Genomic DNA, 22,496 nt, shown 5'->3' with positions numbered 1-22,496 from the left:
TATGTATTCGGTATTTCGAATGTGTGTTCGCTATTATGAATACTTTCTTAAGTTTTGGATCCAAGTTTTCAGTTATAGTTTCAAGCTTCAGATAGTTTTTCAATTTAAAAAAAAAAAATTTTGGGTATTAAAAAATGTTTTAAGGTATTTTCAGTTCCTTAAGTCAGATTTATGGTAAAATTTTGTGTTTATGGGAATTCAAATATTTTCAGGCATTTGTTTGTGTTTGTGGGTTTTTTTTTGTGTTTTCGTATTTTGGATTTTTGGATACGTCGAGTCTTAAAAATCCCAAACAAATCCGGATCCATTATGTACCAAAAAATTATAGGTATTTGAATTATGGATTCAGACTCCAAAGATATTTGTTGAAATTTTTATAATAAGAGGAGGAGCTGCCAAAAAAAAAGAGAGGGCTGAGTCGACATAGGATCACACAATTTAGAATATTATTATTTCGTAATATTCATAGGTTACTGAAATTCTTGGTAGAAAATATAAGTATATTTGTTTTGATATTTTGGTTGATAAAAAATTAGGAAAATAATGTATTTTTTTCATTTTCATAGACAGAAGTTTGATCAATGGAAAGATGGAGCATAAGGTTTCATAGTTGATAGCTCAATAGAATGATATAATTTTGGTATATTGTGTTAGATCAGTCATGTTTTAGTGTTGAGAATAATGAGAGGTTTAGAAGTCGTTGGTGGGTCATAAGAATGATATACTTTGGTAAAATTGTTCAGAAGTCGGTAAATATGCAGTATAATGTAACCGATTTTAAGGTTAATAACAAAATGAGTATTCACGAGTTTAATATATGGTATCTACATTATTGAGCCCAAATCAGTAACAATAAAACATAAGGTAAAACCAACTAATGGTCCAAACAACCTTTTAAGTAGATTTTCAAGACTCATTCCTTTTTAATAGTATTGATCTTTGGTTACTTATAAGTACTATTATTATTATAAATATCATGTAACGGTTGATGCATAAGACAAGCCATACAAATATTAGTATATACGCTCACATTTATTCAATAAAAAAGCCCAACCAGACTTTATTCAATGCCTTATTTCTTCTATTAACAATTTGGATTCTCTGGATTACAAGGTTTGACGCAATTGGGATCATAGTACGGGTTACAAACCGGGTCGCGATAATTCATGTCGCCTTTATTAATTGTAACCATGTCAGGTTGTTTCATGACGCAATTTGGATTCTCTGGATTACAAGGTTTGTCGCAGTTTGGATCATACGAGTTACAAACCGGGTCGTGATAATTCCCGTCGCCTCTGTTTGGAACCAATGTCCTACCCTCCACAAGATCTTGTCCTACAAATGTGATAATATGTCAGTCAAGCAAAAAATTATAATCTTCATAGATTTTACTCTTTTTTCTTGATTGTAACCTATCACAGAATTTTAATTGCATAGATTATCCTTTCTTCTCTTTGTAAATATATGTGATTCCATCTTAAGAAAAGCATATATGATTCCATTGTTAATGTTTTAAACTACAAAGTGAAGAGTGTTTACGAAGATATCTACAGAATGAGAAGTAGATTTACTTACGAAAGACAAGAGAAAGAAGAGCAACCAAACACACAAGCTTAAAGGAAACGTTCTTCTTTTTCCAAAGAAAAAATATTATAATTTTGCTAAAAATTATTCATCCCTCTTTATAGTACAATGGAACATTATGGTTTGGCCAGAATATATTGAAAAATTAATATTAGATTTGATTTGACCATGAATTTAATCCAATAAGGAAGGCATAACTGAAATATGGAAATGTTTGACCATGAATTTGACTACAGAAGTTTCTGTAGATCTTCTATAAATTAATAAATATAATAAATAAATATTCTATTAACATTAGATCAGTTCACAATGTGAAACAAATTGATATACTACGACAAAATTGCATATAAGATTAAAAACTTTAATTTAGTAGATTATATATTTAATTTGTTTAATCTGTTTTACATAATACATGTTCATGATATTTAGTATTTCAAATTTATTTATCGTAGTAATTTCATTGTATTTTAGCGATTTTTTGTTTTGTCCATATTTTACCACGTGGTTAATATTTTATTTTTTTACTTTTGTTATATTAGTTTTTTGTCAACTATTACTTTATCAGTTATAAGTTTACTCTACATTGTTTATTTCAACTAATAAATATATAATTTTATATTATCTATTGTCTATTACAATTTTTCTTTGGATAAAATTAATATATATATGAAACATTTAAATATATTTTTGTTGGTATATTAATAATATTTTTATGAATATTTTACTGTAAAATTTTAAGATGCTTGTTGAACTCCTAAAATACTAAACACAGAACTGCATGTACCTTATGAATTCTAACCGATAAAGTACAATTTTTCTTCTTTAGATATTCCAAGACCCATAAAAAATGCAGTATTGTAAGCAAATATTCTTAGTAATGATTTATTTATTTGGTAAATGGTAGATATAAGAAAAAAAACATTTAACTTTTACTCTTAATTGATTCAAATAATCTAAAGTGAGAGTGGAATACTTAACACATAGTTTTTTATTCCATATCAAACTACGCAAAATGAATGCTTAAGACAAATGATATCACATTTTTCTTCAATGATTTTTTGGATATAGCCTTCACAGCCTCATATTATATCCCATGAGACCAATGAAGTAGAGCTTCGCTTTTTAGTTATTCCATGTTTTATAAAAATAATATTGTGTAGACAACAGTCTTCAGTATTGATCTCCTTCCTTGGCAAATAGTAGGTCTGCATTAAAAACATTTAGGGGATATATACAATCTAAAATTTGAGGTGATTTGATTTTTAATGAGGTTTTAGATGATTTCAATGAATTGCAGAGATTAAAAGAATCTTTTGTTAAACCATGAGATTTAAGTTTTACTTATTTTTATCTAAGTAACTCTACCAAAACACTTAAAAATCACTTAAAACTTAAAACCTCCACAACTTCAATTATTTACAATAATATTGGATTTCAGAATACTTTATCAAATGTCAAGTTCAACAACACTAGTTTTAAATAAGTTTTTAAAATTTGTGTTTGAATAACAGTGAATTTGTCATTTTGATACAAATGATCTAAAACTCTCCTTAACCTTTACAATTAGTTTATTCAAATAATCCAAAGTTAGTGGAAAATTTAACACAATTCTCATTCCACATCAAACTCATAATAACTACATAAAAGTTCTACAACTTCTTTATTAACCTCTTCTTTATTTGATGAAAATACAAAATCCAATTGTTCTCATTCCACATCGAACTCGAAACTACATAAAAGCTCAAGCGCAAAAAAGGAGCCGGTGGTGGAACTCAAGTTCCATGTCTCCTCCTGGTGAGAGACCTCCTACTGCCTCATCTGGTGGTCCCACGGCGGCAAGGTCTTCCGCCTCAGCGATTTCCATTTCAGCGTTTTTGATTCTCCCGTGTCTACTTGCCACTATTTTAATTAGTTTCTACTTGTTTTAGCTAATGTTTAGTACTTGTTTTAGCTAATGCTAAGTGTGAAAAAAACGTGAAAAAGATGTTTATGTTTTCTGACAAGTTAATTTATTTTAAAAAAGCAAATTTTAAGCAAAAAAAAACTTATTTACTAACCTCCTCTTTATTTGATGAAAATATAAAAATCATTTATCTTTTACTGTTAGTTGATTCAAATAATCCAAAGTGAAAAACTTAACACATAGTTTTCATTCCACATCAAACTACATAAAAGAGGCAACTGATATCACATTTTTCTTTAATGACTTTTTGGATATAGCATTCACAGTCCCATCTTATACCCCATGAATTCTGACCAATGAAGTAGAACTTCTATTTTTAGTTATTTCATGGTCCATAAGAATACTATTGTGTAGAACTGTAGATGACTGTTCTCTGTAATGATCTTCTTTTTTTGGCAAATAGTAGATCTGCATTAAAAACATTTAATCTTTTACAATTAGTTTATTTAAATAATCAAAAGTCAGTAGATCTTCTTTTTTTGGCAAATAGTAGATCAGCGTTAAAAAAGAAAAATTTAACACAATTCTCATTCCACATCAAACTCATAACTACATAAAGGGTATATAACTTCTTTAGTAACTTCCCATTTATTTGATGAAAATACAAGATCCAACTGTAACCTCAATGCAACATGAATTGAGTTATCCAATAGCTGTTGAATATATGCAAGGTCAACATTTTCGTAATGATCAAAGTCAAATTTAATACATTGTCATTTATCTCCTCCATCCTTGTGAAATGTAAATACATAGAATCTAATTAGATAACTATGAAGATGAACTAGCTAATACAAAAATAATCACACAACAATGCAAAAGTTTATCACTGTTTCATGTCGTGTTGTTGACACTTTCAACATTCCAGAGTCTTTAATAAGTCTAAAAACTTTTTCTTTGAGATTGGAAAGTGCTAACTATTCTTTTTTTAGGCTTCACTTGATTCATCAAATCATTATAAGAGAACTCAAGTTGATTATTAAGATTCTCTATATTGTAATTAGCTTGTGGAAAATGATAAAAACAGATAACCCAACATATCTCTACATTAGAAATTTAACATTAACTATAGTTAGTTTATCTTACAATATATCTTTTACTATTTCAGATTACTTAACACTTGTAAAGTTACAAAGTACCTTTTAAACTTTGGTTCAAAACAAACCTAATTATTTGTCCAGTGTAAAGCTTAGAACAATTTGTTAATCAAGATATTCAACGTAAAATATGCATTTTTGAATATTGGTTCACTGATTATTTAGGAATATGATCTGGCTTCACCATTTTTACTACATCACAATGTTATTTTTATTTTGGTTCAAAAAAATCTAACAACAACAAAACATAAAATTAGAAAATATAAAATATAAAATAAGGAAAAAGAAAGAAAAAGTTAAGATATAATTTTGATATAACTATTAAAACGTTAGATATTATAATGTCATTTGTTCATTTATGAATTATTGATTATTGTTAGAAAATATTCAAACTAATTTGAGACATTCTCTAATTTGCCCAATTCATGAACTTCAATATTTTTTTATGTCATTGGTAGATATAACAAACTCAAAACGAAGTGGATATGTACAGTTTAAAAGAACTAATTCACATTTCCTAAGCCAGATTAGAAATGTAATATCTATAACAAATACACCTTTTTAATCATTAAATCTTTGAGAAAATGATTCAAAATTATTATTTTTGATCATTAAATCTTTGAGAAAATGATTCAAATTTATTATTTTGAATTTTTATTTATATTTATTTTGGCTAATAGTTGAAGATGATGGAGATCACTTTGAAGTAACAAATGTGATGTAATTGAAATAACTTCATAAAGATTCTTATTTATTTATGATATTGTAATAAATCAATTAGACTAAGAGTATGAATATGCATTTTGTCATACATTTAAGATTATCTTTTTTTTTTGGTTTTTGTATTACATGAATTTAAAACAATTTAGTTATAGATATCATGATCTCAAATGAAATGTGTTTAAATTAATAGTCATAATAAAATTTCCTATTAAATGTTGATTCATTAAATATGTGAGAAGATGATTATATTTGATTATCTTGAGTATATCAATTTATTTATTTTCGGTAATAGTTGAAGATGATGGAATTCACGTTGAAGTAGCAAATGTGATGTGATATCAATTGAAATAACTTCATAAAAATTCTTATTTGTTTATGATATTGTAATGAATCAAGTAGACTAGGAGTATTAATATACATTATATCATATATTTAAGACTATCTTGTTTTTTGTATTACATGAATTTAAAACAATTTAGTTACATATATACAAATGAAGTGTGTTTAAATTAATGCTCATAATAGTATTTCCTATTAAATGTTGATAATCAAGATAATCAATTTGAATCATCTTCTCAAAGACAATCAATTTGAATCATCTTCTCACTGATTTAATGAACCAACATTTAATAGGAAATATTATCATGACTATTGCATTAAACACACTTCATATGAGATCATGATATCTAATTGTCAATTTGATGATCTCAAATGTTATAGATAATTTATGTAGAGTTGGTTGACAAAGATCATGATAAGGAGGGGTTAGTGGGATCACGATGAGGAGGGTTAGTGGGAATATAATTTATGTAGAGTTGGTTGATTGTAAGAATCAAGAGATTTTTAAAAATTTTAAAGAGTTGTTAAGAGTTTTCATATTTAAATTTATCAAAATATCCTAGTATAGTGATTTTAAGAATCTAGAAGTTTTTTTGTCAACTTAAGAATCTAGAGATTATATGCAAGACTTGTGAAGTTTTGTTTTATAAGTAAAAATGTTTAGAATTCAAGTCCCTGTAACATTGAATTTGATAGAAGTATTGAATCATTAAAAACTAAATTTTTTGAATAACAAATGATTTTGTAAGTCATTTAACAATCATCAAACCAATAACATTAGATTTGAGTAAGAATATAAGAATCCATTAACCAATACCACTAGAATTTAAGAATTTTAACAATCATTAGAAATTCACATTCCAATAATGTGTTTATTTATGTCTCTCATTAGCATATTTAGTCATTATTATCATACATTTGGTTTATGTTGGTTCTACTCCAATAGATTTGAGGATTATTGATTCATTTCTAATCCAAAATAACAGCAAGATAGTAACCATTAACATTAGTAAGCCTAAAGCTATATGGATTCCGACATTTACAAGCCATCCCAAAAGCTGACTTTCTACTTGATTCATCCCTGGCTTTCTCCACAGCTTTTACAAAGTCACTTGAAATTATTTTGCTGCGATTTATTTTGAGGTTCAAAAGGTATAAGCTCTGAAAGATCGAACCAACCAGAATATTTTACAATTGGTGTCTATAAATCTGGTTTAATTGTTCCAAAAAGGAGCACGATTATTTTTGTATTACAGAGAACTAACACGAATCATAAGTAATATATAAAAAGGTAAAACATCTTGTAGTACTTTAAAATCTCAACGAGGAAGAGTGCTGAAATATTTATTGGAAGAAGAAACCATGCGTGAGACTCGGACAAAAAAAATACATAGTAATATATCTTTCTTTACTTGAAGGCAAATATGGAGCGAGTATACGGGAAGAGGAAAAAACAAATAATCATGGCGAATCATCTTTCTCCTGAGGGCTTCCAGCGAGCCAGCCCCAGACACCACCCGAGCTCTGTCGTTTAGCATTCACCGCGGCTTGTTCAGAGGCAGCCTTTTGGCGCTGAAGGAGTTCAAGTTCCTTTTGCAGCGTTTCCAGTGTTTGAAGTTTTTGCCTTAGCTCCGCAACATCAACCTACAGATTCAAAGGGAAGGAAGTCGAGTTAGGCTTTGCTTAGCTTATCAACAATATAGATGACAGAGAGCTAGGTGATTGGATTAATACCTCCAGTTTGAAGCATCTTGATTGTTCGGTTGCAAGTTGGCTACGGACAGAATGAAGTTCCTGTAAAATGTCAGCACAAGAGAATATATCAGAGAGACTTCCAGATGTTAAAATGTGAAGTATAAATTATTAACCTTGTACAAATCTGCATTCCGTGATTCTCCATCTGCTAGCTCTTGCCTTAGTTGGAGAGTCTGCATCTTCTCCTTGTTCAGTGATAACTCCAGTTCTTCCTTCTCGGCTTTAAGAGTCTCAATAATGCGTTCATTGTTTCCTTCAACCTGAAGGTGATTCATTAACCAAAAAATCAAAATAAGAGAAAGAGGTGGTGATGATCCCGCTTTGGGTAACTATAATGATTGCAACACATATAAAGAGAGAAGTTCTGACAAAGACGATACCTTTGATCCAGGGTTAACGTTGTCCATGACAATTTCCCGTACTCTGCCTTCTTGGCTCACCTCCACCTCTGACTCGATGTCTCTGGTCGTGGCGTTGTTAACAGCAGAAAGACTAACTGGCAAAGGCGTTTCTAGAGTCTTTGGTTGCAGTGTTGATTTGTGGCTTGGCTTAAGCAGATTAATCTATAGCCGAGGAATAATTAGAAGCAGAACTGAATGCAAAATCAAGAGAATGATACTTATGATACTTGAGGCTTGACAACATAGTCTCTACCTCGTTGTTGTAACGTCCATTGTATCCTCCGAAAGCAACTAGCACATCTTCACCATAGTATGAACTAACGACTAAACTTAATCCCTGTCACCAGAAAAGGAAAGAAAGATAAGCTCTTAATTCTGCAAGATTAAGACGAAATATGCAAGGACTGATTCTTTTTGAAGTCTTAAAGAGGGTACCTCGCTAGCAAGAGGTACACGTCCTTGAACTGAAGCCACTACCGACCATGTAAGAGTTGACATGTTTAGTACAACACTTTCAGATGCCCCTACAGTGATTTATCAGGTTGCAGCACAATCAGTCAACACGAAATTGAAAAAAGCCAAGCAAATATCATTTGTTCACGATTCACATAAGTGGTTATTGGAGTGATAAACAGAAATGGTAAGAAAGGAAAGACATGTTGCCAAGGAAAAATGCATAAACCTACCACTCTTGTTATCACCACCACCAACAATAAACCAGTTCTCCCCAATTGTCACGCCAGCATGTCCAGATCTTGGAGTTGGTACCTCACCTTGTTGTGCTGGTCTTGACCACTCCATCTATATGTAACAGTTTACATCAGGCACTGACAAAAGAACGTTTGAAAGACGCTACAAAATACTGTATACGCTTAGCTTAACTTACAGTCTGCAAATCAAGGACATGCAGATCACCGAAACAGGTAGCATGTGAGCCCCCACCAAAGATAAGAAGGTAACGTTCTGCGTGCACTGCAGCAGTATGATCAGACCTCGGAGACGGCGACACACCTCTGCACGTTGACAACAGTTTAAACCTTGGTTGCAAATCTTTCATCAACAGTGTCTTTCTAAATGTATCCTGGTTATATCTACACTCTTAAATGAGTTACTTCTTCGGAAAAAAAAATGCAAAAACATCTTAAAATCTTACAGGGCATCTATCTCATCCCAGGTCATAGTTTCTAGGTCGAGTACATGCAAATCGTTCAGAAGTGATCTATTTGCATCTTGGCCACCAAATATCACCAAAGTTTTGCCAACGACTGTGACAGACTGGCCTCCACGTGAAACCTGAAAGCAAGAGATAAAGACAAACAAAGTCTCAATTCAAGAAACCAAAATGCATATATAACTTCCGAATGAAAAATGAGATCAACAAATTCTGGATTCATGCAAATCAACCCTGAAGCTATCATAGAAGAGCAGGGACAGAAAATAGCTTTCTTTTTTTGTATTTGATGGCGAGAGAATATGTGTTTACAAGAACGTAATATTCCCATGCAAAGGTCGAAAACAAATGAAATAACATGCGAGAAGTGAATGTATACCGGTGGTTTTCCATATGTCTTCAACATTGACCATGTATAGGTATGGGTATCAAAGACCTTCACTGTGATCAGAAACAATATAAAATAGATTGTAATAATTAAGATTCCAGAAAGCTCCTTCAAATAACGGTCTTCCAAAGTAAATAAACGCTTACCTTGCATAGGTTCTGAGTGATCCTTAGTATGACCACCGATAGACAGAAACTTGTGTTCCCACGGTATCTACAAAATAACAAAGAAAGCATGGGAAAATAATATCCTTCTTTGTTACACACTAATATAGCAAGTGGATTTCACGAAGAGACTATTTTCTTAGCTGAACCGCTGTCCTGAACATTTCTAGGCCGGAAAGCCAAAAGGTAGATACCAAAACAAAACGCAAGAAGTTAAAAACTAACCAGAGAATGACCAGCACAAGGAGATAGTAAGGTTGGAGAGGTTTCCTCTGATTCAGTTGCAACCTTGGTTTCAACTCTTGACCAAGTCCAACTTTTTAAATCTAGAACCTGTATATTCAGCAGAAGACATGCTAAAGAATTGTTAGCGAAAGTGGTATTGCCCTAGCCAGGCTAAAATGAAACTGAATCCTTTAATTAATCATCAGCTTATGCTTCTGAACCATATGAGTTGCTTACATGAAGATCACCAAGGTAGCGGCCATTGTGATTTCCACCATATATATACATTTTATCTTGAATAACTGCTGCTCCGTGCTGAAACAAATACGATAAACAAGACTTAGAAATTAAAGATGATGTATGAATGACGCGACGTTTTACATTTCTTCCAAAAGAGAGGAAATACATTACCTCATAACGGGCTTTTGGCCGCTGACCTGATGTTTGGGGTGCAGTCCACTGGTTATATACAGAGACAGTATTTGGGTCTTCCGAGACTACATCTTTGTCTTGGGTTTCTGCCAAACCTCCATTCTCAGCAGGAATTGTCTTTGTCTCGCTAAATGAGTTCCCATTCTCAACAACAGGCTCATCTTTTGTTGTCTGCTACAGAGAATGAATGCACTAGCAGAGTCAAATACAAGTAAAAATATATATGTAATATCTCCCATGTTTTGAACACAGAATCCATGGTATACAAAACTCACATGGATTTGGACATCTACGACAGGATCTGGAATATCTTTAGATGCCCTCGAATACCAGGTAGGATCATCTTCCTGATTTAAGTGAGCAATAAGGAAGAAATCAAGCCTAAACCACCACTCTCCAGTAAAGTCTTAAAAATTAGACATAGAACTCTCTGTGGTTTACCTCCAGAATTTTCACAAAGAGGCGCATTGCCTCAATGGAAGGCATGGTTCCGAGGCCTTGCCAACTAAGTAAAGATGGAAATGATTCAGAACATTAGAAATGTAATTCTTCCAGGAAAGCTCACACAAACAAAGGCTTATTTTCCTTTAAAAAGATCCTAAACAATGGCAGGCTCGTAACGTATTTGCATAACTACATTACCTGCAATCACTTTTCCTCAACATGTCACACAATTTTTTGAATGCATACCAAATCATATGCTTGTAAATACAAATCCTGCTAGATTATTTTGTATCTAGCAGCTTACGTTACATCTAAAATACTCCTTTCCCATTTCCATGATTCATGAAGCATCTGGATTCTTCTACTCTAATAACTGATGAAGCCTAAGGCATCTCCTAATTATATCCACCACAAAGCTTCTTCCTAGAAGAATGATTCTCAAACTCAAGCAATAGAAACCTAAGTGTCGGCAGACACCGAATCTAACTAACCTTTTCCACTTGCTTTGCTCCACTGGTCTCCACGCGCTGGGTTTCGGAGTGTTGCATGGTCCCACAGTGGCCTGTTTACATGTCAAATTCAAGAGATCATCAACAACATTATAGTGTCACATATAAAGATCTAAGTAAGCTACTATTGAAGAACGGACGATCCGGTGAGATCTGATTAATAACGAATGTATTACAATCACGTTTTCCATCAAAATCGATACTCAAATCGATCGATCTAAGTCAGACAAGCGAGAAATGCGCCATTTCGAAAAATCTGATAAAATCTCGACGAATCAAACGAAAGAAATCAACATTTTAAACCACCAGATCTCGTGTGGTTAGCAAACGGAGAGAGATCCGGGTGAATAGAAGTGTGCCCTGACCTGCTGGTACAGCGCGTAGAGAAGCAGCGCAGTGTCATTGGAGAATTTCGAGCTGACTTGTTTCGCCGACGAATCGGATCCGTCGAATCCGACGTAAGACGCGGCCGCGTAGAACCTCTCCGGGTAGGCGGGGCCAGATGATGCTCTAGCCATTGCCATTTTTTCTCACCTTCGACCGCGGATTTGATCGGAGATGGTGGAGAGAAGCAAAGCGATTGGAGCTTTCGAATTTCGTTTTCTGTTTACACGATTCAAAGAGTTTTTTTCTCTACACTTTAAAATATATATTTTTGATTAATTAAGGAAAATATATAATAAGCATTTAATTAAATCGAAATTATAAATGCTCTCGATGATGCAGTGTTTATATAGCGACGCGATCAAGGCGATATAATCATGTTTCTCTCGCTTCGTATATTTCTCCTTAACCGTCCACAAAGAAAGAAAAAAAGACAATTAGTTGGTTTAAACGTGGTTTTTTCGGTTAATTATTTTCTGGTTAAACGTAAACCACATGATGACATGCTACGTCACTCAAAGATTCATGTTTCTAAAAAAGAAATTAAAAAAAAAACTATCAACACAGTTTCTATTAAATGACATTTTGAAGTTGGATACACAGTTTAATAAAACATTTAGTTATATATAATTTCTAAATAAAAAATCACTAAATATTTTTTTTTTGACATAAAAAACACAGACTCATCAAAATCACTAAATATCTAATTAATCACATTTTAACCAACAGAAAAACAATCTGCAGAATTTAAAAAATTATATTGTATAACATTTATAAATTTAAAATCGAAAATTACATGTAATTTAAAACAGAATTATTTCTCCAAAATGTCATCTATTACAAAATGGAAGGAATACTTTTTTTTTACATTTTTAATGCATTAATTTAAGGTAAATTGTAAACTTCAAAAATATAATTACAATTATGTTTATCAAAAATTTATTGATGAAAAACTGTGGGAGATAATTAATTACAAAATAATGTATTAATAATCATAATACTATGTGTGAAAATTCTAAAACAGAGAATTTTAAAATAGATATAGCACTAGGTTAGCTCTTTTAAACATGTGTCTGAAGTCAGAAACCATAAGTTCCCAACGATGATAATGAGCAAACAAAACAAGCCTTTCTTTGCAGTGTCTAGTTTTCTTTCACATTCAAAAAATGATATTGAATGATCTAGCAACAGTGTGAAACTCATGTTTTAACTCTGACCAAGCTGACTCTGGAGCCTGAGCATTCAGAGTATAAAGCCTGCCACCGCTAACGCAACAAACGGCCACGTTATGCCGCCGGAAAGGCGGTGATTCCACTTTGAATTCCAACTCATAGTACTTCAAGTTCCTCTCTGAATCTTGTCTGAGGTTTGCTTCCAGCAAAGTTCCTTTTAAATCTGTTCGTTGACTAGATCTTGTCACTGTTTTTACAATGGCCTCTCCTACTTCTTTTGGCCCTCCAAATGCTTCAATTCTATATCATAAACAATAAGCAAAGTTCATAATCACACATTTCACTTTAGTTAGCTCAAAGTTTGGTTGGTTAAATCTTTTATATCATATTATTATTACCATCACCTATTAGTAACCATAGGAACAATGAAAGTAAATACTCATGATGATGCAGAAAATAATTAGGATTAATGATGCATTTACTTACGAGAAAGTGGGTGAGACAGGGGAGACAATAACACTGACGTTGAGCTCGCCGGTCGAACCGGGTGGTCCAAACGCAACAACCGGTTCATTAACGTTTTTCCGGCGGCTGTTTCTTGCCGGAGGAAGGTCTAGTGAAATCTCCCGCTCTGTCTTCTCGGCCGCTCTATACAGGAGTGTCTGGTCTCCAACCCACGTAGCAGGATATATAAACTCTATGATTGTAACATAACATTTATATTTGTTTTTTTTTTTTGCGTAACTGATAACATTTATAATTAAAACATAAAGATTATATGTAAAAAACAAAAATACAATTAAATTTGATGAGGAGTAACGACAAATGTGTTTAGATAGAGAGAGAAGATACTTGCTTACCGAAACCTTCCACCGTGTCGATACATCTGCTATAACCTCTGATCGGATACAAGACGTCGAGTTTCAGGTTCCGGCCGAACTCCGGCGATAAACCGAGTACAAAACTCGTGACTCCTCCGAAGTTCGCACCGACCGCGAGCAGAGAGGATGAGCCTACACCAAGAAGAAGTCGCCGGTTGAATTTCTCAGCAAGGGGAGAAAACTCCTCGGCCGGGGAGGTTTTCCGGTCACCGGAGGATTGTTGAGCGATGGAAACGTTGGAGAGTTTGGCATTTTTGAGTGATGATGAGTGAAGAGAGAAGTAAAGTTTCAGAGACATTTCTCGTCCGTTCTTTTTAAGTGATGTCGAATGTTGCAGACTTCTTATCACCTGCAGAGCTAGTAACTAAACGACAGCGTTTTGACTTCGACAGTTAAAAATAAAGAAGGTTAAGCTAAAAATTGTTGATTAATAATAAACATTATTACGGTTTGACATTATCACAGAAAATTATGATCTATTTCATAGATGTGTATTTTTTTGTGTAAGATAGTAGGTGAAACTAAAACCATTTATTGTATATTGTAAATAAACATATGGATGATAACATATATTATTATTCGTTTTATTATAAATACAATCATGATATTTGATAATATAAATGGAAATTTCAAAAGGAAGAAAAAAATATCATGTTTTATTACAAAAAAAAAGAAGATAATAATATCATTCTATAGTCGAATATAAAATATAAATTCAATCAAAAACTAGAAACTCTGCATTGAAATGAATCGAATAGGTGTGGAGCAAGTAGTATAAAACAACCTTTATACATATACTTACTATATCCAATCAATCCTAATTAAGTACTAGCAAATGAGAGCTGGATTTCTTCTAAGGTTAATCCTTGAGTCTCTGGCACCAAACACCATGTGAATACAATTGTTAATCCACAAACTATTGCTGATATTATAAAGGTTCCTGCAAGTTATTTAAACAAAGTTTAACACATTTTAGCCTGATTACTTCATTTTTAATATCCAAATCAAAGAAAACCAAAAGCATTTTGTTAATGTTACTTACCGGTTGGGCTCCAAACCAACATAAAATTGAAACAATAGTTGGCGATCCAACCAGTTTGAACCAATTGGCTATGGTCACCAAACTCCCAGCTAAAACCTTTATGTCCATTGGAAATATCTGCCAATTAAAAAAAAGTTTAGACATATATAACAATTTTTTAAAAAAAATATGACATGTTGTTTATATTATTTGGATAAAATGAGAAATAATCTCCACAAAGAAAAAAGAATCACCTCAGACATAATAATCCATGGCAACGCTCCCATTCCAAGTGCAAACATCATCGTGAATGACTGTAGAATATAAATGGTATTTTTATATTTGAGATTTTAACAATAATTGATTAACAAATCATAGAATACCATTTGTGTGAGTATAATTAGATAGACCAATTAGATGACTTAAGTTTTCTTTTGATAAACTATATAGCTTGATAGAATAAACCAATTATTAATCAGACCAAAAAACAAACTGTGAAGAACTTACCAATATTCCGATGAAAGTGAAAACTGGAGCAATGTATTGGATCTCCGGAACATCTTTAACTCCAAAAGCTACCGCCAATATGATACAGCTTAAGCATAATCCAAATGCTGAAGTCTGCAAATCCAATTCATTAGATCTATGTTTAATTAAAACTGCTAAATTCAACTGCTTAGCCGTTTATGCAGCTATGCGATCGGTTGAGCTTAAGATAAACTATAATTAAGCACCACAACGCTGGGTAAGTTTATAAACCACAAAGTTTATATGATCAAACAAACAAAAATTCAAAAAGTTTATATACCATAAGAAGTGGTCGTCTTCCCCAGCGATCCACGAGGATTAAACCCATTAAAGATTTTGGTACCTATATATATGCATGATCCGTTAATAAGATATTAGGGTTACAATGTGAGGATATAAAACCCGAATTAAGATTTATTATACGTACGACGATAAGAGACAACACTGTCATTCCAATCCGAGCAGGAAATCCTGGAAAATAAAAGTTTGAATTTATATCTAACTAAATTATTAGTGAAAATATGATGTAAAATCTAAGAACATAATAGATATAGTTTTACCGCCAAGTTTAAAAAGAGTGCTTCCATAAGAGCCTATTCCTGATATTCCACATAACTGTTGCAGAAGCATCAAACCTATGCCGATCTGAACATAATTAAACGAATCCAAACAAATTTTAAAAATGTTTCACGGACGTTTTTTTTAAACAATTTTGCGGACGTTATATCCAATCTTTGAAATATATTTTTGAATGAATAAAAACAAATTTTCGTACTGTAAGTTGATGAGCATATCTCTTTCGGAAAAGACTACGCATGCTGGTATTTGAATTTTGCTTTGAAGCTTCTACCGAAATCTACAAAAGTTCTGAAAATGTAAGAACATTTACGTAAAAGTCAAAACTAAAAACTTCGGTGTGGATGAATAATCTATAAAGTGAATCTAAGAATATGTGAAACATATTTTTTCTGTAATAATTTATATGATTGGATACCTTGATTGCGCGAGCTTCAAACAAAATATCATTTCCTTTACCCCGTAATTTTTGAAGAACAACTTGAACCTCTTCATCGCGACCTTTTTTCGCCTATAAAAATATTTTTCATTAATATTCTGTGCTCAAGTAGCATATGCTCAAGTTATATGACTAACCAGCCATCTCGGAGACTCAGGTATGAAGAACAAACCAATAACTTGTATCCCACATGGAATGATACCTAGTTGGAAATAAACTTTAGTTAGATAAGTATATTTGTAATAAGATAATTAATATAAATCCTTTAACAAAAAAAAAAAGATAATTAATATGGAAAAATTAAACTCGATGGAGAATGAATAAAGATGCGGATAAATCACCGATTAAGGCTAGACTTCTCCATGACAAGAAATTTCCGAAGTAATATGCGATTGCTACCCCACAGTTTTGCAACAACTGAAAAGTATTGATACTTAAATTATAACTTAGACATATATAAAATAATTATATCTAAACCATCGAGCTTTGAATTGGTATATATAAAATAATTATATCTAAACAATCGAGCTAATAACTCACCTGGTTGCTAAATGTAAAAGCACCTCTAATATGCTTGGGTGTTATCTCTGCAACATATACAGGAACCTAAAAAAAATTCATGAAGTTAAATTTATTTGATGGTGAGGGTTAGAGATTATTTTCATCATCTAGAGAATTTATTTTTACCACGTAGCTAATGAGACCAACTCCAATCCCCACAAACAATCTTCCCAAATCGAGCCAAACAATACTCTGTAGCCAAACAAGTAAAGCATTGATAAATATATAATTTTATTAAGCTTGCAAAAGTAAGTACATAAGAATATTAGATGGGTTATGAGAAGACCTTGGCTAGTGCAATTGCAAGCCAACCAGTTATGCAGAATAAATCAGCAAGCCACAACGTCTAAGAAAAATTGAGAAAAGAAAAACCATGACGGGTTTAGTAATTATGTTATAATCGTTAGAGGCCATATATAATAAATCATTAAGAAATGCAAAAATGATTTTCAGGATAATAGATAACCATTTTATTGCCGAGGGCAGATGCAGCTTTGGCGCTGAATATGGCACCGATCATTCCTCCAAACGTCATGAGTGAACCAAACAGTGAAAACTGTAGTTTTCAGCATATAGTAATATTACTAAATGTTTTTATTGATTGTTTTTACATTTTTAATGACCTAGTAAGTAAGTTTATCACAATCTATGTACATGTTATTTTCTTATTTTTCCTTTTCCTTTTCCTTTAATTGTTTTACTAGATATAATAAGACTTGTACTTGTGCGAGAGAAAGATCCAAGTCTGTCATAATGGAGGACATCGTGTCGGCGGTATAACCCAACTGTGTACCACAAAATGATAGAAGAGAAACGATTATATGAATGTAATAAAATAAAAACAAGCGTGACTCCAGACCACCACAGTGATTAATTTATAAATTTTGTAAAGAAAAGTCAACAGTTGGGTACTTCAAAAAGGTGAAATAATTGTATATAATATATATATTTTATCAAAAATAAAGAAATTATAAATCGATCCAACAAACTCTGAACCTGTCACAAATAATAATTTTAACAAAAAGTTAGTATTTAATGTACATATAAAATATATGTTGTGACCGTAAATACAACAGCTTAAGTTATTTAATAAAATGAAACCGGCCACATATAGCTAATAAGGTTTTGACTGGTTTATTTTGCCATTGTAACAAAAGTGCCTCCAATTTCAAAGATTGGCAACAAAAGGTAACAGTAGAAGATAACAAGACAACCACAACACACACATAAGATATTTTTCTGTTACTTAGCAAAAAGTGTTAATATTTTTTTGAATGATACATCTATATAATTTCTATATGATTTGAATTCTAAACCATATATTTGTTGATAACAAAAATAAAGTGATCTTTCTTTTTGTCATTTTATCTATTTTGTCATTTTAATAATTTTGTTCTCATTTTTTTTTTTTTTTTCAAAAACTCATTTCTTTTCTTTTTTTTTCTCATTTCTTACTATATGAGTTCACTAAAATACTACTAATCCAAGCTATGATATTGTTGCCTATCTCTACACTGCCGATATAGATACAGGTAACAGAGGTCATGGCTCTAACTGAAACTCGGATTTCTCTAACCGAAGTTTGAGGAAATTTCGGTTTTCGTTCTTTTTAACATACGTTTTACCATGCCGCTAAAGCTTTGGTTCTAGTAAGACTTATATAGATATATGTGTGTATATATATATATTTATATATATAGAGAGAGAGAGAGAGAAATATGGGAACATACCGCAACGCCAAAGGTGAAGGAGGCGCAGACAATAGTGAAGGTGGAGAAGACAAGAAGCGGAGTTGTACTTGTAGTTTCTTCCCTCTTTACCAACAATAATCCTTTCTCCATATTATTATCTCCCTCCATTTTCTTCACTCAAAACCCTAAGAACCAGAACTAGAGACAAAAATTTCGTGCGGGAGGAAAAAGAGAAGGGAATGTTTGTGGAGATCAAGAACGTTCTCTCTCCTTGTCTATTGATATAAACTAGATAGTATTGGTTAACCATGCACCAAGATTAATAAAGAAACAAATAAATAGAAATAATATGCTATGTTGTGATGTAGACGTATCTACCTAATATTGAGTCTAGGTTCATGTTCATTGTTTGTATCAACCAGTAACAAGCATACAGTCTGACACATTTTTCGGTTATTTTCTGGCCTACGGCTTTGGTTTGTTTTGGCTAACATTTTTTTTTTTGGCTAACATTACTAAGCTCATCTATATATTTGAATAACATTGCTCCATAATTTAGTAAGAAAAAACATTGCTCCATAATAGATTGTTAGCCAAAGGCATCAAGTTGCTATTATTATGGTTGTTTGAATTTATTGACTACAAGACGAGAAGCTATCAACTTGAGATACCGTAAGAGTCGAATAATCAAATGTTAAACAGTTTCGTGACGAGTTAAAGGAAGAGAAGAACCATAGTCACTCAATCTATTAGAGTTTGAGATACTCACGTAACAAGTATATATATGTGACTTTTAATTAGAGTCTTGAATTGAACTTAGCATTTATGGCGTACGTCGCTCCACTCAGTTGGATAGAAGCTAACGCAATTCAATCTTAGTTTTTCATTTGTAAAAACTCTGACCCTCATATGTAGAAAGCAAAGTTTTCAATGTCATTGAACCAAGACGCAAAACACAACAAGTCTATCAAGAAAAATGCAATTGAGATCCCACCTAATTATCACATCAACCATCCTTACAATGTTATTGAATACTTTCTCTATCTCAAAAAGATGTATATTTAAAATATTTCACATATTAGTAAAAATATATTTTGTCTGTATCATTTTAAGAGGTGTTTAAGGTTTTTGAACAAAAAATAAGAAAATACAAAATTTTATACAATTTACTTTGCTAATATAAAATACAACTAATTCAACCAATAAAAAATATACTCCCTCCGTATCGAATTAATTGTCATTTTAGAGTAGAATTTTCGTTTCAAAATAAGTGTTGTTTTCGGTTTTTAATAAAAACTTTATTGACAATATTCTTTACTCTATTTTTCTATTGGTTGATATATGGTTAGGTGTATTGGTAATAGTTTTTTTTTTATTTTTAAAATATGTAAAATTAAATGTTTTCTTAATTTGTGTGTATAAACCTAAAACGACAAGTAATATGAAAAGAAAAGAATTCAATATTTTGTAACTGGTCACAAATTTTAAATGATATTAAATCTTATCTAGAATTATAAGAACATCATTTATTATGAAACAAAATTAAAATCTCTAAATACTACTTAAAATGATACGGATAGAGTATTAAATTTTAATTATCAATATATATTCTCATGATTAAAGATTTTTAAAATTTAAAATTTATTATTAATTAAAATATACTGAAAACGTAAAATATTTCTCTTAATGTATTTTAAAAAATGAAATATAGATTTTTTCGAAACAAAGAATGTATTAGTTTGGTCCGGTTCACCAATAAAATAGGTTCCATCTGTTGAAATGGTCGGATCCGGTTAGGGATCCGGTCAATACCAAAATTTTGCAAATATTATATTTTTATTAGTTAATTAAAAATTCCACGAGATTCGTGTCACTGAATATAGTATTTTTAGAAAATCCTTCCAAGAAATATTAAAAGTGCTACATTGGTCAATATTTCAAGAATCTAGTAGATCGGTATTGATATACATTAGCGATTTTAGCGTACATACATGTAAACCGACATTAGGCACGTGGGTAAACTGTATACTTATGGTTGACTTTTGAGGACCGAAGATTAAGGGATTAGGCACGTTGGTGAAAGCAGTCACTTAGTGGATCTTGTCCTAAAAAAACTAGCACTCAGCATTAGTCTTCAGCTTGAAGTATCTCCAGCTCTTTACTTCTTCAAGCAGACACAAAAACACTCTTTTCCTCCGCAGCTCTCGGATCTCAAATAGCGTTTTAACTCAAGAGGTTTGTAAAAGCAAACTCATGAACATCTTCAACTTTTCTTGGAGAAACCAGAGAGGAAAGGTTTCCATCAAAACATCAAGGACGAACATCTCTTCCTCATCTGGTAACAATGTTTCTCTTCACCTCTCACTTATGTCTATATTCTTTCTTATGTTCTTAGATAGGACTCTTGGTCTTTAGCTTCTGTCTTAGATTTACATTTCCTCTGTTTTATTCACTCAGGTCAAGATTAAAGCCAACCACTGAAAGAAGTTAGTTCTTATGGGGAGGTCTTGTTTGCCGAGATGGCGATTAGGAAGACTAATGGCAGGGTTACAACTGATCCTAGGTTTAGTAGTGATCACCGTGAGCCTCTCGTGTCTATACAGATTCCATTCCGCGGGTTACTTCTTGCACAACGAAGACATTTGCCGTACCATCTACACAATCAAAGAAGTCAAGAACAGCGAAGGATTCGACCTAAAGTCTCTTCACGACCGCGTCGATGATGTCCTCGAAAAGATGGATAACTTGTACGACAAGCTAGAGAATACGGTAAAAGAGATGGAGAAGAGCAAAGACGGAAGCAAAAGAGAGATCAAGAGGTTTCTTGAGGAGGAAGTAATGAAGCCGTTTTATCACGCTCACATCGGTTTAAGGCAAATCCGTTTACCAAACCCCGAAGGAATCAGAAACTCAACGGAGAAGGAAGAGCCCTTGATCAACAAGTTTCTCGTCGAGGAGATAAGGAAGTACATAACTCCAAAGGAGAATCGTGTAGGGAAGGTGAACATGTTTGGAACAGAGAGAGTATACAACACGATAGGTCATTCATGCGTGTTGATGAAGACGGAGCTAGAGAAGTACATGGACTACGATGTTGGAGCTTATTGTGATGATGACTGGAACTTAGCGCAGAAGCTTATGATCAACGGGTGTGACCCGTTGCCTAGGAGACGGTGCTTGACAAGAGCTTCCATGACTTACCAGAAGCCTTATCCAATCAACGAGTCGTTGTGGAAGCTTCCTGATGATAGAAACGTGAGGTGGGGAAACTACCAGTGCAGGAACTTCGCGTGCTTGTCAAGCAAAAACCCTAAAAGGGGTTATACCAAGTGCACCGGTTGTTTTGAGATGGAGAAAGAGAGTACTAAATGGGTCAAGAACAGCACTCTGTTAGCTGATTTCAAGATTGATGATGTTCTGAGAGTGAAGCAAGGTGAGATTAGGATTGGTTTGGATGTTGGCGTTGGGACAGGAACATTTGCTGCGAGAATGAGAGAGAAGAATGTGACTATTGTCACTACTGCTCTGAACTTGGGAGCTCCTTTCAATGAGATGATAGCATTAAGAGGTTTGATCCCTTTGTACATCTCTTTGAACCAGAGGCTACCGTTCTTCGACAATACCATGGATATGATTCATACCGCTGGGTTAATGGACGGTTGGATCGATCTTCTGCTGATGGATTTCGTGTTGTATGATTGGGATAGAGTGCTGAGACCGGGTGGGTTGCTGTGGATTGATAGGTTCTTCTGTAAGAAGAAGGATCTTGATGACTACATGTACATGTTCCTGCAGTTTAGGTACAAGAAACACAAGTGGGCTATTTCACCTAAGTCAAAGGATGAGGCTTATCTCTCTGCATTGCTTGAGAAACCTCCTCGTGCAATCTAACTACAAAAGTTTAAGCTTATATGTTTGTATCAGAGTTTCTCATTCATTTGATTGTGTACTAATCTTTGTATCACTTTGAAAACAATTAGAATGTTTCCAGCTCTGTTTGACTTTTACTAGTTTGAAGATTATCTGACTGAACTTGAAATTGACATTGATG

The 22,496-nt window shown here is 32.7% G+C and overlaps 4 protein-coding genes across 5 annotated transcripts; 1 reads left to right on the top strand and 3 right to left on the bottom strand.

Annotated features, from left to right (window-relative positions):
- Positions 1 to 6,964: 6,964 nt before the first annotated feature.
- Positions 6,965 to 11,872, bottom strand: LOC108863529 (acyl-CoA-binding domain-containing protein 4). 2 transcript variants are annotated; one of them, XM_018637984.2, is made up of 18 exons: positions 11,558 to 11,872; positions 11,175 to 11,245; positions 10,681 to 10,744; positions 10,515 to 10,586; positions 10,219 to 10,413; positions 10,045 to 10,122; positions 9,808 to 9,915; positions 9,565 to 9,631; positions 9,410 to 9,471; positions 9,013 to 9,152; positions 8,746 to 8,872; positions 8,546 to 8,660; positions 8,295 to 8,383; positions 8,113 to 8,196; positions 7,839 to 8,021; positions 7,572 to 7,718; positions 7,438 to 7,497; positions 6,965 to 7,347 (listed from the first exon to the last, which is right to left on the bottom strand). In XM_018637984.2, the coding sequence occupies exons 1-18, from the start codon at positions 11,714 to 11,716 to the stop codon at positions 7,165 to 7,167; spliced, it is 2,004 nt and encodes a 667-aa protein (XP_018493486.2). In that variant the 5' UTR covers positions 11,717 to 11,872; the 3' UTR covers positions 6,965 to 7,164. The 2 variants fall into 2 exon arrangements, with proteins under 2 accessions (XP_018493486.2, XP_018493487.2); XM_018637985.2 differs by having other exon boundaries at positions 10,219 to 10,410; positions 11,558 to 11,871.
- A 715-nt stretch (positions 11,873 to 12,587) lies between these two features.
- On the bottom strand, positions 12,588 to 13,965 carry LOC108861253 (psbP domain-containing protein 7, chloroplastic). Its single transcript, XM_018635084.2, has 3 exons — positions 13,609 to 13,965; positions 13,235 to 13,445; positions 12,588 to 13,048 (listed from the first exon to the last, which is right to left on the bottom strand). Exons 1-3 carry the CDS (start codon positions 13,925 to 13,927, stop codon positions 12,736 to 12,738), a joined length of 843 nt encoding a protein of 280 aa, XP_018490586.1. The 5' UTR covers positions 13,928 to 13,965; the 3' UTR covers positions 12,588 to 12,735.
- A 255-nt stretch (positions 13,966 to 14,220) lies between these two features.
- On the bottom strand, positions 14,221 to 18,931 carry LOC108859328 (sugar transporter ERD6-like 12). The gene is given in 18 exon segments (XM_018633219.2): positions 14,221 to 14,569; positions 14,672 to 14,726; positions 14,729 to 14,788; positions 14,905 to 14,964; positions 15,158 to 15,271; positions 15,459 to 15,521; positions 15,606 to 15,649; positions 15,739 to 15,823; positions 15,954 to 16,034; positions 16,173 to 16,265; positions 16,331 to 16,395; positions 16,535 to 16,610; positions 16,734 to 16,799; positions 16,881 to 16,946; positions 17,041 to 17,100; positions 17,221 to 17,310; positions 17,477 to 17,539; positions 18,485 to 18,931. Coding segments are annotated over 18 exon segments (1,389 nt in total). The 5' UTR covers positions 18,614 to 18,931; the 3' UTR covers positions 14,221 to 14,450.
- Positions 18,932 to 20,475: 1,544 nt separating this feature from the next.
- Positions 20,476 to 22,483, top strand: LOC108863287 (probable methyltransferase At1g29790). Its single transcript, XM_018637664.2, has 2 exons — positions 20,476 to 20,783; positions 20,903 to 22,483. The coding sequence occupies exon 2, from the start codon at positions 20,942 to 20,944 to the stop codon at positions 22,334 to 22,336; it is 1,395 nt and encodes a 464-aa protein (XP_018493166.2). The 5' UTR covers positions 20,476 to 20,783; positions 20,903 to 20,941; the 3' UTR covers positions 22,337 to 22,483.
- The last annotated feature ends 13 nt before the right edge of the window (positions 22,484 to 22,496 follow it).

This window comes from Raphanus sativus, chromosome 5 (genome assembly GCF_000801105.2).
Source record: "Raphanus sativus cultivar WK10039 chromosome 5, ASM80110v3, whole genome shotgun sequence".
Taxonomy (NCBI): Eukaryota; Viridiplantae; Streptophyta; class Magnoliopsida; order Brassicales; family Brassicaceae; genus Raphanus; species Raphanus sativus.
Note: the sequence above shows the minus strand (reverse complement) of the source record. Positions and strands in the feature narration are given on the sequence as shown.